Source organism: Phalacrocorax aristotelis, chromosome 9 (genome assembly GCF_949628215.1).
Source record: "Phalacrocorax aristotelis chromosome 9, bGulAri2.1, whole genome shotgun sequence".
Classification (NCBI taxonomy): Eukaryota; Metazoa; Chordata; class Aves; order Suliformes; family Phalacrocoracidae; genus Phalacrocorax; species Phalacrocorax aristotelis.
Window position 1 is genome coordinate 34,130,174 of NC_134284.1, and position 13,787 is coordinate 34,143,960.

The 13,787-nt window shown below is 43.8% G+C and overlaps 1 protein-coding gene across 1 annotated transcript; it reads right to left on the reverse strand.

Annotated features, from left to right (window-relative positions):
- Positions 1 to 814: 814 nt before the first annotated feature.
- On the reverse strand, positions 815 to 13,493 carry MAPK1IP1L (mitogen-activated protein kinase 1 interacting protein 1 like). Its single transcript, XM_075104289.1, has 4 exons — positions 13,382 to 13,493; positions 5,200 to 5,227; positions 3,934 to 4,647; positions 815 to 3,478 (listed from the first exon to the last, which is right to left on the reverse strand). Exons 2-4 carry the CDS (start codon positions 5,221 to 5,223, stop codon positions 3,467 to 3,469), a joined length of 750 nt encoding a protein of 249 aa, XP_074960390.1. The 5' UTR covers positions 5,224 to 5,227; positions 13,382 to 13,493; the 3' UTR covers positions 815 to 3,466.
- Between the last annotated feature and the right edge of the window lie 294 nt (positions 13,494 to 13,787).

The window sequence follows — 13,787 nt, forward strand, 5'->3', positions numbered from 1 at the left end:
ACTCATTTGAGGAATCCAGAGGAGTGGGCAACCCCACAGCCGTTAAGATAAAGCATTGGCCACGCACTGTATTGTTCTATTAATAGATTTAAGGATTACATTTGGGCCACAGTCTAAGACAAGCTTGTTTTCTAAGCCTTAAAGTGCATAAATGTTTTTGTTTCCACTCTTTACTGTTCACTGCTGTAGTTTTTACCTTCCTGAAAGGGTGGAGGTGTGAGCGAAGGCAGCAGCATTGGCCAGCTCTGGTGTGAACCATTCTGTGAGCCACCCTGTAAATGTAGTGATGAGCAATGCCCGAACTTTGTCGTTCACACTGCTGCCAAGCCCTGGAGTTTCTCACTGGTATCCACCCTACCCCATCAAACTCCTGATAAACATATATAAAAGCATTGGTTTGCGGATCACTTTGCACATCCACGTGTGTCAATCTAGCCTGGGAATGGTTTGGAGCCAGGAGAAAACAAAGAAACCACACCACACCCTTCACAGGTAGAAAATAAATCCCATTCCTCCTCTAGAACCAGAAAGATCAGATCTTTTTTCTCTTAATTGAGAAGGCAGTTTGTGACCAGGCAATACCCGAGGCCGACATCCTACAACACAGCAACGGTCACATCCGCACTTAACGTGCCTTATGCACAGGCTGCAAAAATCAGAAAAAGGAAGAGGAAAAACACTCACAGAAGTCAAGTAATTCTGATTTTATATTCAGTCTTTGCAAATCAAGGACGTCCTACTTTTACTATTCATTCAAGGCAAAAGTCTACACAAGCATGTCAAAAGCAGTAATTGAAAAACAGTAAACACGACAGTCTTGAAAATACGTTTAATGTCTAATCTTATACAAAAGTGACAGCATTTTCAAAAAAATATCAAATCCTGTATTTATAGCTTCTCACTATCATACAGCAATATTTGTTTCATCTAAAGAAAATACAGCAGCAGGTGATAATCTATACTTTAAAGATGTGATTGCTTATATTTCATATTGTAAACAAATGCAGTATGTCAATCTCAAAGCACAAGTCAAAACGAACTTCTCAGCAATTTAACTCAAATGATGCATAGAAATGTACAAATTCCATTGCAAAAGCTTCAGGCCAGAAGTTGCTCACACTTGACATAACATGTGATAAAGTTACTACACGGTATATAGTGACAACTTGAGTTTTTACACAATAGATTAACAGGTATACCCTTTTCACTGCTATGCAAAGAACTCTGCTCACAAAAACAAAGGGGTTATGAAACAGTTTTCATGACCTCAAGAAATACGAATATACATTGAAAAACATCCCATATATACTGAATTTTAGCCTAAATGTTCCAGTAATAAATCCTGCCTATTTCAGGAAGAACCTAGAAGTCTAGTTACTTTTACAAATCCCACTCCAAAAATCATTACTTGCTACATTTGCTTTATCCTCTCCTACCTCTTCCCGTTCCCTGTAGAGACGCATGGCCAGTGCAATTTCAAACTGGAGCGCTGCTACCGCATGATCCGCTTGTTCGGAATAAGTGTTTTTGTCATTACATTGATTTATAATCTAAGGCTGCAGGTATCAAAAAAAAAAAGCACTTGAACAAATGTAGTCAATGTTCTCTTACGTTAATTTTTAATTAGTCTTGCCAAGATCGAAGCCAAGTCTGCTCGGGGAGGCAACTGAGGCTTGTTTAAGGTTAGTGAAGACTCGCACTTTTGGTTCCTATTTCTAGAGTTACAGATGCTAGGTTTTAAGCTGAAACGTTAAGTATTTTTGTTCGGCTCCAATACCGCCTTTCTAAAACAAGTAAAAGACACACACCTTTTCTATTACTTTTCAGGACATTAAGTTAAAACAGCCGCAGCTAACCTGACCGCTTTCCTCTGTAAAAATATTGCGGGGCTTTGCCACAAAGGCTAAGACAAGCATTGCCACCAGGTCACCCGATTTGTTTTTAAGAAGTCCATCACGTGCATGCAGGAAGCCACAAGAAGGTACTGGAAGAGAATTGACTTGCTTTCACAGTTCCATGAAACAAAGACTCCCTAATGAGTTACCATGTTAAACAAAATTTGTTCCTAAGTCTACCTACAGAGGCTACTTTAGGGCATCCCCAGCTGGGGATGAAACTGTCTGTGGTCGCAGTCTAGGCTATGAAGTACCACAAAGAGTGCCAGAACTCCTCACTGACACGTGGCTGTGTGTCTTGGCAATGCTAAACCAGCACTGCAGCAAACCCCTTGCATGCTCTTTGCACGGATATGGCAGGAATATGAAAACTTACTGCCGTGCCCCTGCAGAGGGGGGACAGCTACACAGCAGTGCACAGGCTTCCAGACATTCATTCACTCCCAAATCACACTTACTTAGTGAGGTATGCGGACTCCGAGCTGAGAACAGAGGACTTCTCCCCGTTACAATGTTCAGCGGAGCCCTGATGAGACCACCTCGTTCTCAACTGTGGCAATAAGGATCTTTGTAGCTGATAGAACTAAATGCCATGCCAAAACCTGCCGGGAAGGGAATTGTCAAGGTTGGGGTGTTGTTTTTGATCTTTTAAGCTCAAGTTCAGTTTCTAGGGACTCTGAAAAAGTCCGCTGAGTTTACACAACCCAGCAGAAAAGTCAAATTTGAAACGACTAGAACCCAGGTCAGAAATAGGGAAGTACCTTACCTAAGTGGGAATCAGTTTCTCTTTACACAGACCAAGCCAAACTTCCAACCACCACAGAATGAGAACTGGCAAAATGATGTCCTCATTTGCATGCATAAAACTCACATTTGTTGATTCAAAGTTAACTGCACATCCAGGTTATTTAATTTGCACATAAATGCCTGTTTGTGAACACGAACAGTGTGCCGACAAGTCAGACCGAGTATTTCAAATGCGGATCTTCTCCTCCGTAGTCCCAGACTGAGCAATTGTTTTGAGTATATACAAAATGCTGAGAAAACCTTCAAGTTCACATGCTCTCTCTCTTTAGTTTGCATTACTGTAGCATGTTCAAAAATTAGATTTCTTGACAAAAATCTTGAAACACTTTTTATTGACATTTTAGAATAACCTGAAAATAGACAAAATATGACTATCCATCCATTCAGTGACCAGCACAAGTCCGGCAACAAGACTTAAAGCATTCATGGAAATTTAAGAATTAACAATTTTTCTGTTAAGTCTTTGGGCCTGATTCTTTATAATCCTTACTTGGCAACTCCCATTTTTCCAAGGAATACTTGCCAACATAAGAACCACAGATGTTAGTTTTATTTCTGCTCTTCATAATTAATTTTATTAAACCAATTATGCCAGCATATGAGCAAGGTAGATTTATGCAAACTGCTCCTTCATACCTCAAATGCACATACAAGAGGCAAGCATTCTTCATAGCCCCAAACATTACTGAAACGAAAACTGTAAAAATCTCTTTAAGTAGTGGATGAAGGTGGAAAGCTACAGTATTTTGTTGCCCAGAATGTATTCAACGGTAAGGCTGCAAGAGACAATAATCCATGGTCAGTACAGGCTTTTCACAAAACAGTTAAGTCATACTTATAGAAATCATAATTAAAATGAAATTCATCCTTATAATTCATTATTCCCTCCCTGTGTGCCCTAGAATCACAATCTCTAGGTGACAGAGACTAGCATATTTTCACTTTCAGAAATCAAAGGCTTTTCCCCCCCACTTTTGCTTTTTAGAGGCTTTCCAAGTAGTGGAAGACCACTATAATGTGATGCTCAGAGACACTCCAACTTGATATTATTTCACTAGTTCTAGTATATTTACTTAAGCATTTAAGAAGTTGGCTATTATTTCACTGACTACAGAAATGAGACAGATGTCCTGAAATTCCTTACCTGTGCTACCGGGTCTTATGCTACTGCATTTCCATGCTTAAAAGTATAACATTTTAGAGTAATTCAAGACCAAAATTAAATACTCACATGGGGACCACCAGGCATTGATGGAGCACCAGCAGGACCAGATGGCACTTGAAAAGGATTAGGGGGCGTAGGATATAGTCCTGGAGCTGGATATGATCCTGTGGGTGGAGGAAACGGACCTGGCGGTGAAGGTCCCCATGTTCCAGGTGGGACCGTACCCCATGGTACTGTTGGCGCAGCCCCTGGAGTCTGGGTAGGAGCGGAATATGGCCCTGGGGGTGGATATGGCATGCTAGGTGCAGGATACTGCCCTCCCATTGTTGGTCCCCATGCTCCAGAGGGCATGGATCCCCATGGCCCAACAGGAGCAGGAGGTGCAGCTGGCTCTGTTGGACCACCATAAGGTCTTGGAAGCTCTGGAAAGGGCATATTTGGTGGAGGATATTGCCCTGGTGGGACAGGACCTGGCACAGTTGGGGGTGGATATGGACCACCAGGAGGAGGGCAAGAGGGTCCAGTAGGAGGAGGAGGAAATGGAGCAGGCGGTCCAGGGGGCATTGAAGGATACATTCCTGTTGGCGGAGGTCCGAATGGCACGCTGGAAGCGGACGTGTTTGGTGGCAGTCCGGTTGGCGCTGTAGGGGGAGCACTTGGGTTGTTCCAAGGATTCGAAGCTGGCCAACCCTGCGGTGGCTGACCAGGCTGCTGACCAGGTTTTGTACTGCTCACTTTGGAGGTTTTAGCAGGTGACTGATCTGGTAAAGCATCTGCCAACTAAAAGACAAAGCATCAGTGAGAATATAAAACATCTACTGGACTTACTAGTTGCAGACATTCACCCACTACATGTGTATGTTTCGGTTGCCAAAATGGGAGGAGGAGAGCTCTTTCTTGCTGTGCACGGATGATTACATTCATTTTTGTGCAGCTTCTATCGTTAAGGTAGAAAAGGCATTCTGACATGCCACGGTTAAAAAACAAACCCAAAGATAAAAGGCGACCTACCACACACAGCAATAAGCAATTTCAGCACAAATCCAGAAAGAAAAGATCTTCACAGATTTCCATTATAGCTATTCTGACACTATTAAAACACAGCTCCTTTGTTAACATCACAGCAAAAAAGAACCCACAAGGCACCTAGCGGCTTCATACGTTTAAGTCCACAGATTGCTACATCTACCCAAAAGGAAAACACCACAACTGCAATACAGAGGAAATCACCTCTCAACTCTAAGCTCCCCTTCTTCTCGAAAAACGTATGTCAACTTTTAGAATGAAGTAACACAACTGGCTGATCTTCAGGAAAGAAAAACTGTTACTTACCGAAAAATCATCAGTTCCAGACATTTTGCTGAAAAGTAAGGTAAGATAAAGTGAAATTTGTTGAAAATAATAGAACTATTTCAAGCAAGAGTTCATCTGACAAACTCTACATTTGTCTCATTCAAACCACAGTAAGTGCTGAACTGGCAGCGCTCCGCAGCGGTGGCTTTGTTTGAATGACTCTGGCCCATACAGGGATGTGCCACCCAAACACTTTCCTTGTGATAAGAGTTCTCATGAAAAGGAAAGTCTTCAGCCTCTACCTGTCTCATCTCAGACAGGACCGACAGAGAATATAAGTGGGTCACATTACACTAAAAAAATATTTCAAATATTCATACCGAGTAGGCAGCCTACCCAGACACCGATGCCTGTAAAGTATTCAAGGCCTTTTCTAAACTGGGACTCAAAAGTTATGCCAGGCTGCTTGCAGGTAAAGTTAATGCACCTAAACCAAAACATGATTAAATCCCCACACAGATCTTATTGTCAGAGATAAAAGAACTATAGTTTGCCGATCCTCCAATTATTTCAGAACACACTAAAGGCAGAGGATGCCTTAATTATGTTCACTGACACCAGCTAGCCAGCCTTAGCTGAAAGATCAAGCAGAGGTGTCATCAATGCGTACCTAACTTCTAACCTCTTAACATTTACAAGAAACACTGAAAATAGGGACCAATGACCCACATGCTACCTTTCCATGAAGGCAACTACTGCACTTAGAGCTTTCCAGAGCTTCACCACAACAAAAACGGACTTGCTTTGTCAATCTTCATTAGCCATACAAAAGGGCAGCTGTCACAAACCTGAAGTTATGTTCAGTGTGACTGACAACAAATACTGACTAAAGGTGAAGAACTCTTGAAAGGATGACCAAGAGCAGGTGAAACAGGTGGACGTGCCCCAGTGCAGCCAGAGGGTTTTAAAGGAGAGCATGCGAGATAGAGAGGAACATAAGAGGCGGAAAAAATGCAAAATATAAGAGTACAAATACTACTGCCAAGCTGATCCCCACAAACACCAATCCTTCCTCTTCCTTGTTGAAGGCCAAGACCTGACCTTTAGTACAGAGACTGGTCTCAGGGATGGGTGTTTGTACAGATAGCCTATGACAAAGAGGTTCACAAACTCCATCAGGTTATAAATTACATAATGCAAATAATGCAGAGTCTTCTCTGAAACTGTATTGTAAGTTTATTACTATCTACACAACTTCCTAATCTTAAAACAGTACCAGACCAGAAGGAGGGGTGGCTTAGGCCAGCATGCCTTTTTATCCTCAGCAGTGACAGGAGGGAAGAACAAAAACAGGGATGACGCTTGCCCCAATACTTCAATGATTCCAAGCTCAGATACTCCCTAACTTGTAGGCAATTTCTATGGAATAACAACCCCTAAAGAATTTCTTTTCCATAAACACATCTAATTTCTCCCCTTGTACCTACAACATCCATCGGCAAGGAACTTCACAGGGCTGCTACACCTATTTGTTACACAAAAAGGCACCTTCTTTTTTGTTCTAAGCCTGGATCTTAGTAGATTCAGTTGTTGGTCCTTCGTTCCTGCAGCTGAGGAAAATCAGTAAATCTATTCTTATCCACTCTGCCCATTATTCTACAGATTTTTAGCAGTTTCTTTTAGCTGCTCCTTCCCCAGGCTGAGCTCTAGCTTATTTCATTGACCTTTGCACAGCAGCTATTCCATACCTTTGATTATTCCACTGCCTCTTGTTGAGGCTTTTCCAATTCTTTTGTGTCTTTGGAGATGAATGGCAAGAACAAACCACACAGAACTCAAGATGTGGGATAACCATTGATTTATACAGTTTCATAATTAGGTTCTGGTTTGTCCTCTATTTCCTTCCTAATACTTCTTAATCCTTCATCTGCTTTTTGGTCACTACAGAACTGACACTTTTGTGGCAATATTTCACTCCTCAGTGTTAAGGGTTAGCCCATCATTCTATGTGTTAAATTATATGCACCACTCTATATTTATCTACTCTGAATTATAACAGATTTATTGACATTGAATTATATCTGACATTTTATTATCTAATCATTACTTTCCTGAATGGCTTCATATCAACAAGACACTGCTCATCTCATTTCCCAAGTTATTTATGACCACAGCGAGCAACCCAGACCCCTGCGGAAACACAGTAAACTTCTCAAGTTACACCTAATACTTCAAATAAACCTTTTAAGAAATACCTATCTACAAAGTTAGGGCCCTAGTGGAAGCCAGCGCTTAACTGCATGAATCCAAAGGTTTGTTAAAGCTCCGACATTAGCTTGTAACAGTAGTTCCTTCAAGCAGGTACAAATAAATTCAAGCAGGTTAAAAAAAAAAAATGTCCAGAGAAGAGCAACGAAGCTGGTGAAGGGTCCAGAGAGCAGGTCTTGAGAGGTTGAGGGAGCTGAGGGTGTTTAGCCTGGAGAAGAGGGGGCTGAGGGGAGCCCTTCTCACTCTCTGCAGCTGCCTGAGAGGGGCTGGAGTGAGGGGGGGGTTGGTCTCTGCTCCCAGGTCACCAGTGACAGGACGAGAGGAAACGGCCTCAGGCTGCGTCAGGGGAGGTTTAGATGGATATTAGGGAAAATGTGTTTCCTGAGGGAGCGGTCAGGCATTGGCACAGGCTGCCCAGAGAGGTGGGGGAGTCACCATCCCTGGGGGTATTTAAAAGATGCGTAGATGCGGCACTTCAGGGCATGGTTTAGGAGACCTGGGGGTGTTGGGTTGGTGGTTGGATTTGATAACCTTAGAGGTCTTTTCCAGCCTTAATGATTCTATGATTCTATAAATACCTGCATCGTTATATCAGATGAGGTACACTGTTCAGATCAATGACCATTTGCTTAAAATTGAGAAACCAACTGAGCTACATCAGGAAAGCAGTTTCTGCTCCCATTATTAACAGCTCAGCTGTTTGAGAGAGATCTGCCAGAAGCAGCTCCGTTTCTCTTCAATAGACAGCTCTTATGTTAAAAGAGTCCGTTAGTTTTTGCAATGAACCACACTCAATAAGAATCAGGAGTTGAGATGTGCTTTTTAGTGGCATTGTAGTTCAATTTACCTATACAGGCATAGAAGCTCTTTAATATAACCCACAAAATATAGGAAATCAATCATTAATATAGAAACAAATACAAAAATAACTTGTTATGTAAGTGTGAATGTAAATGTATTCATAAACAAACAAACAAACAAAAACCCAGGTTAGCAAAACGCAACACCAAAACAGGCCAAGAGAATCATCCTTTCTTTAGGCAGCTGGAGAGATGGGATAAGACCAACTGAAAAACAGATCTACAAGAGTCTGAAAAAAGCCCACAGAAGAAGTCTGAACATATGCTGCAAGGGAGAAAAAGAAGAGAGGAAACAAACCTAAAGGAGAACTCAAAGAAAATCCCATGATCTGTCACAAAAACGACAGGGAGTAGTAAATCCAAGTCAAAGCAGTGGATGACTACAGCTGAAACAGGCCTGCTTACAAAATATCAACAAATAGCCCCAATATTTTTCAGCAGATAATTTCAAAATATTTCTGTGCCATGAAAATTACGGAAACAATTCTGCTACATGACTTATGAAAAAAGCGTAGTTAAGCATAGCTTATAATGAGATTTAGTGGCTTCTTCACTTTGGCAAGCAGACTAGAACAACATTTGTTGGCAACATTTGTCATAACTGAGTCAATGCCAAGCATGTCAAGGATCCTCTTGCAGACAGGATAGCCTACTTCAGGGATGTTTTTTAAACATACGTTTAATCTGGGTACTGCCACCTTCGTTTAATAAAAAAGAAACTGAAATTATCATTAGACACATTCAGACAACATAGGAGCTAATTTGTACTTAAATCTAGAATCTATGTTCTATTTAAGTTGTTCAACACCGGTATAAAGGATTTCAATCAAAACCTTACAGACACATCAATTACATTTGCAAAGGTATTGGTATGCTCACAAACTAGACTCAGAGACACCATCAGACAGAAGACCTCCAAGTCACTCCCTTTCGAAGTCCCCACTGGTCACATATGCCTCAAGATTTTAGAAAAATGTACCAAACGGTCCCTTGGCTAGATTTTTAGAGTCAGCAGAGTTAACAAATGGACTCTCATTTTCTCTTGAAGCTTTCCTAGAAGAGCACTGCACAAGCACTGATATGAGCAGAGAAAAGCTGATTCATGTAACAGACATCTGTTTTGTCACATTTAACCTCTACTTCAAATTATTCTTTCCTAGAGTTGGGGGGAAGAAAGAGTGAGTGGAAGGAGGGTTCAGGAGTTTAAGTAATTTGGCAGGGAGTAGACAGACTACAGAACTGGCAGCATTAAAACCAAAGTCCTGCTCGCATCCCCTGTGCTGTAAGGTAAGATTTCCTTTGTTTTCTGAAGGCTGGCACCCCCGGACACATCCCCCACTTCCCAGAAGCACAGAGCCTGCCAGCTCTAGGTCGGCTGGTCAGGGCACCACTTCTCAGTCACCCCTGAGAACACACACAGCCAGGAGACCAAAACTAAAACTAGGGAAAGAGAGAGATGACCAATGTCTGCAAATAAAGCGTCTCATCCTTTATCCTGAGGAGTAATGGGAGGGCATGGAGGACTTCCAACACATCTACCCAGAAATCCTACACAGGAAAACCTTTCCAACCACAGTCCAAGGCCTCCCACACACCCATGAACTACTCTGGAGAATTAACAGCAGGGAGGTGAGACAAGCAAGCCCTGCTGGGCTCCACGGCAGGCTGGAAGAAGGTCAAGAAGCACTCCAACACAGCCAGTTCTACCAACTGCGCTTAAGACCAAGTGGTGATTTTCAGAGAGGTCTGTGAAAACCCCGTTTCTGGAAGTGCGGTGCTACATGTGAGGTACTAAATCTGTCAGCTTCCACAATAAAACAGCTCCCCTGTGTTTTTTAAGCTCTAAACCCCCTCTGGTCACAAGCAGCCCAAATGAAAGCGATGGATGCAGTAGCATTTTTCCCCCATACTCTTGTCTTTCCTGGCTTTTATCCATCACCAGTCCCTAGAAACCTCCATCAGAAAGCCGTCCAAAACACTTTTTCTTTCTTTCACTAAAACTATCCAAAACTAAGCATCAGCTGCTTTCTCCTTTTTTTTATTTGAGTTGTATGACATTTTTCAAACACTTGATGCGCCAGATTTAGTTCCTGTCTCCAAGATCATCTTTCAAACACAGAAAAATGCTTTCTAGATGCAACAGGCTCTGCTGCATTTCCACTGGGTGGCATGGCTCTATCAGCAAAGAGGTTCTTTTGTCACTGTAACATGACTAATACCTACCAGCATAACCTCATCTACAAGATTTCTGCCCACATAAGTACAACTACCCAACATAGCTATACAGATAAAATGGAAGAGAGACCATATCTTTGACAGCTTCCAAATGTTTTCTAAAATATGCAAATTTCTGCAGCTTCTACCTTCAGGCATTAAGCGTCAACATTTTATAGCTGGCCTTTCCCTATCTTTAACGCCTTCTGAGTGGCCACGCTGATGCGCTTGCATACCGTGTAACCATTTAGTCCGACCTGCACGTTTATTCATTGGGAGAATAAAGACAACGGGTAAACAGACTGACAGGAGGGAAAAAACAACAGTTACGTCATTAGCAGCTACTTGAGACTTGGAGATCTTTTTCCCCATTCTTTTGTCTGCCTTGACTGAAAAAAAGGAGGTAAGTCAGTTTTTTAGTTTTCAGATTTTCAGTTTCCATATTCTCCGGACAGACTGAACTAAGAGCAACAACCAAAATGCTGCATGTTAGTGCATTTGCTATAAATTATCAACTACCAGAAAAAAAAAAAAAAACAATTATTCAAAATAGAGGTTCCCTCTATTTTGACAAACAAAAAAAGCCACAAGGACCTGTAATCTGTTCCAGTTTCCCACCCATGACAGGCTGTTCAGTTTCACAGCTGCCTCCCCACCAACACCAGACCTAATCACTTCAGATGGTCACCACACCACAAGCAGATGGCTCCAAACCCCGGCAAACCATTTATCACTACTGAGGTGGCTTGTTTGTGTGCCAGCTGTGACACAAAACCAGGGGAGAGCAGTGAGGGTCCGCTGCCAGAGATTACTCCTGTCCACACCATCCTACCCCGGGAATCTTGCAAAAGATGTATTAGTCCAGCAGCTCAGAATAATCGCAACATATCTTCCATAGCTGCCCCTCTAAACTTTCTTGGGAGGTATGGAGCCCATTCTCATCATGTTATCCCCATTTTTAAAAGCTTGTTTTATTTCTCATTTATAGCTTTAGCTTCTAACCAACAATTCCTCACAAGTCTTCCTGAACTAGCTGTAAAAGCTATTTAAAGAATACCTGTGTTCCACTCCTACCACAGCTATATACTCAGGAATTATCAGCTTAATTATTTTTATTTGGTTTAGGTGAAATAAACACACTGACCCCGAGGGTGAGTGTCTATCAAACATCTTCACTGCAGTTTTTAGGTGTCCGTCCCCAATCAAAACATCAAAACTGTGTGTCACATCCCAGTTCTAGCCTCAACAGTGACAAACAAAACCACACACCTCTTCTGCTCCTTTACAAAGGCTCTTTTCGGGATAAATGCTTTTCAGGATACAATCTCACTGCACAGATACAGCTGCTGTCTTTCACGTCTTGATTCGGCACTGTTAAAGTGCACTTGAATGAACTCAAGCTTCCAGAAAATCGAAAGTGCTTTCTAGGACCGGCTTGATATTTACCACAAATTTTTGCATCAGCCACTGGCCTCCACAGGTCTTGGGGAGGGTGGTTTCAGGGTGTGTCAGTTTTGTTTAGAAGAAAAAAAGAAAAGCTACCTTTCTTCTTATATCCAGTGCCAATAAGGCTGAACAGCATCAGGCCAACACTGTTTTCCACAAAGTTCACCTAGAAACAAGTTCCCTCTCAGAGATGAAACCCATCGGGTACATAGTTCATTCTCCAAGCAGCGCGCCCTTTGATACGACGCTGCCCTAGCTGTCCCCGTAAGCCAGCCACCCTAAGTGTATTAATACTTGATAAAATGAAACAACTTCTCATAAACTGCGAGAGATTGACTTGCCTGAGACCTTTAGTGAAGAACCTTCCAGTTAAACAGCCACTCGTATGCGATCCACGTTCGTTTAGAGAGTCACGTATAGATTTCGTTTAGAGAGTCACGTATAGATTTCGTTTAGAGAGTCACGTATAGATTTCGTTTAGAGAGTCACGTATAGATTTCGTTTAGAGAGTCACGTATAGATTTCGTTTAGAGAGTCACGTATAGATTTCGTTTAGAGAGTCACGTATAGATTTCGTTTAGAGAGTCACGTATAGATTTCGTTTAGAGAGTCACGTATAGATTTCGTTTAGAGAGTCACGTATAGATTTCGTTTAGAGAGTCACGTATAGATTTCGTTTAGAGAGTCACGTATAGATTTCGTTTAGAGAGTCACGTATAGATTTCGTTTAGAGAGTCACGTATAGATTTCGTTTAGAGAGTCACGTATAGATTTCGTTTAGAGAGTCACGTATAGATTTCGTTTAGAGAGTCACGTATAGATTTCGTTTAGAGAGTCACGTATAGATTTCGTTTAGAGAGTCACGTATAGATTTCGTTTAGAGAGTCACGTATAGATTTCGTTTAGAGAGTCACGTATAGATTTCGTTTAGAGAGTCACGTATAGATTTCGTTTAGAGAGTCACGTATAGATTTCGTCCCTATTGTATAAATACAAGCCGACAAGGTATTTACCCAGCCAAGACACCGCAGCTCCCGCCGTTAGACAGAGCCGAACGGGATCGGCTACCACCGAGCGGCCTTTGCCTGCAGCGACCAGCACAGCCGGCCGCAGGTACGAGAGAGCGGCCGCGGCCCCCCGGAGCCGCCCGCACGCCCCAGGCGGCGGGCCTCCGTTGGGGGGGGAGTGAAGGGGAGGGGGGGGTTTGCCTTCCGCCACTCACCCGAGGCCCGCGGCCAAGGCCGGCTCCGTCGGGGCCGGGAGAGGCGGCGGCGGCGGCTCCCCGGGGGTGCGAGGGGGGGGAAGCGCCGGCTGCGGCGCGGCGGGCCCAGAGGCGGTGCGGGACGGGACGGGACCCCCCTCACACAGACAGACAGACAGACAGACAGACACCCGGCGGTCAGCACCCCGAAGGGCCGGGAGGCGGCGGGTACCTGAGGCGGGAGGAGCGAAGCGGCGCGGCGCAGGCCGGGAGCGAGGCAGGAGGCGGCGGCCCGCAGCACCCACCGCCACCCCGACGCCCAAGGGGGAAGCGGAATTGCGTCACACGCCCCGCCTCCCCCACCGGCCCCGGAAGGTCAGGCGCTTGGCCACACCCGCCCTCTCCCCGCCTACGCCGCTGCGGGGCACGTGACAGCGCGTCCCCGCCCTGCCCCGCGCGGCCTTGCGGTCACGTGGCGCCTCCCACCACCCCCGCGCGCCGAGGGGCGGGCGGGGTCTGAGTGGAATTGGCTGGAAGAGTCGTAAAGTCACAGGCCCATTGAGGTTGAAAAAGCTCTCTCGGATCATGAGGTCCAACCCCCAACCCAACACCCCCAGGCCTCCTAAACCATCGCCCCA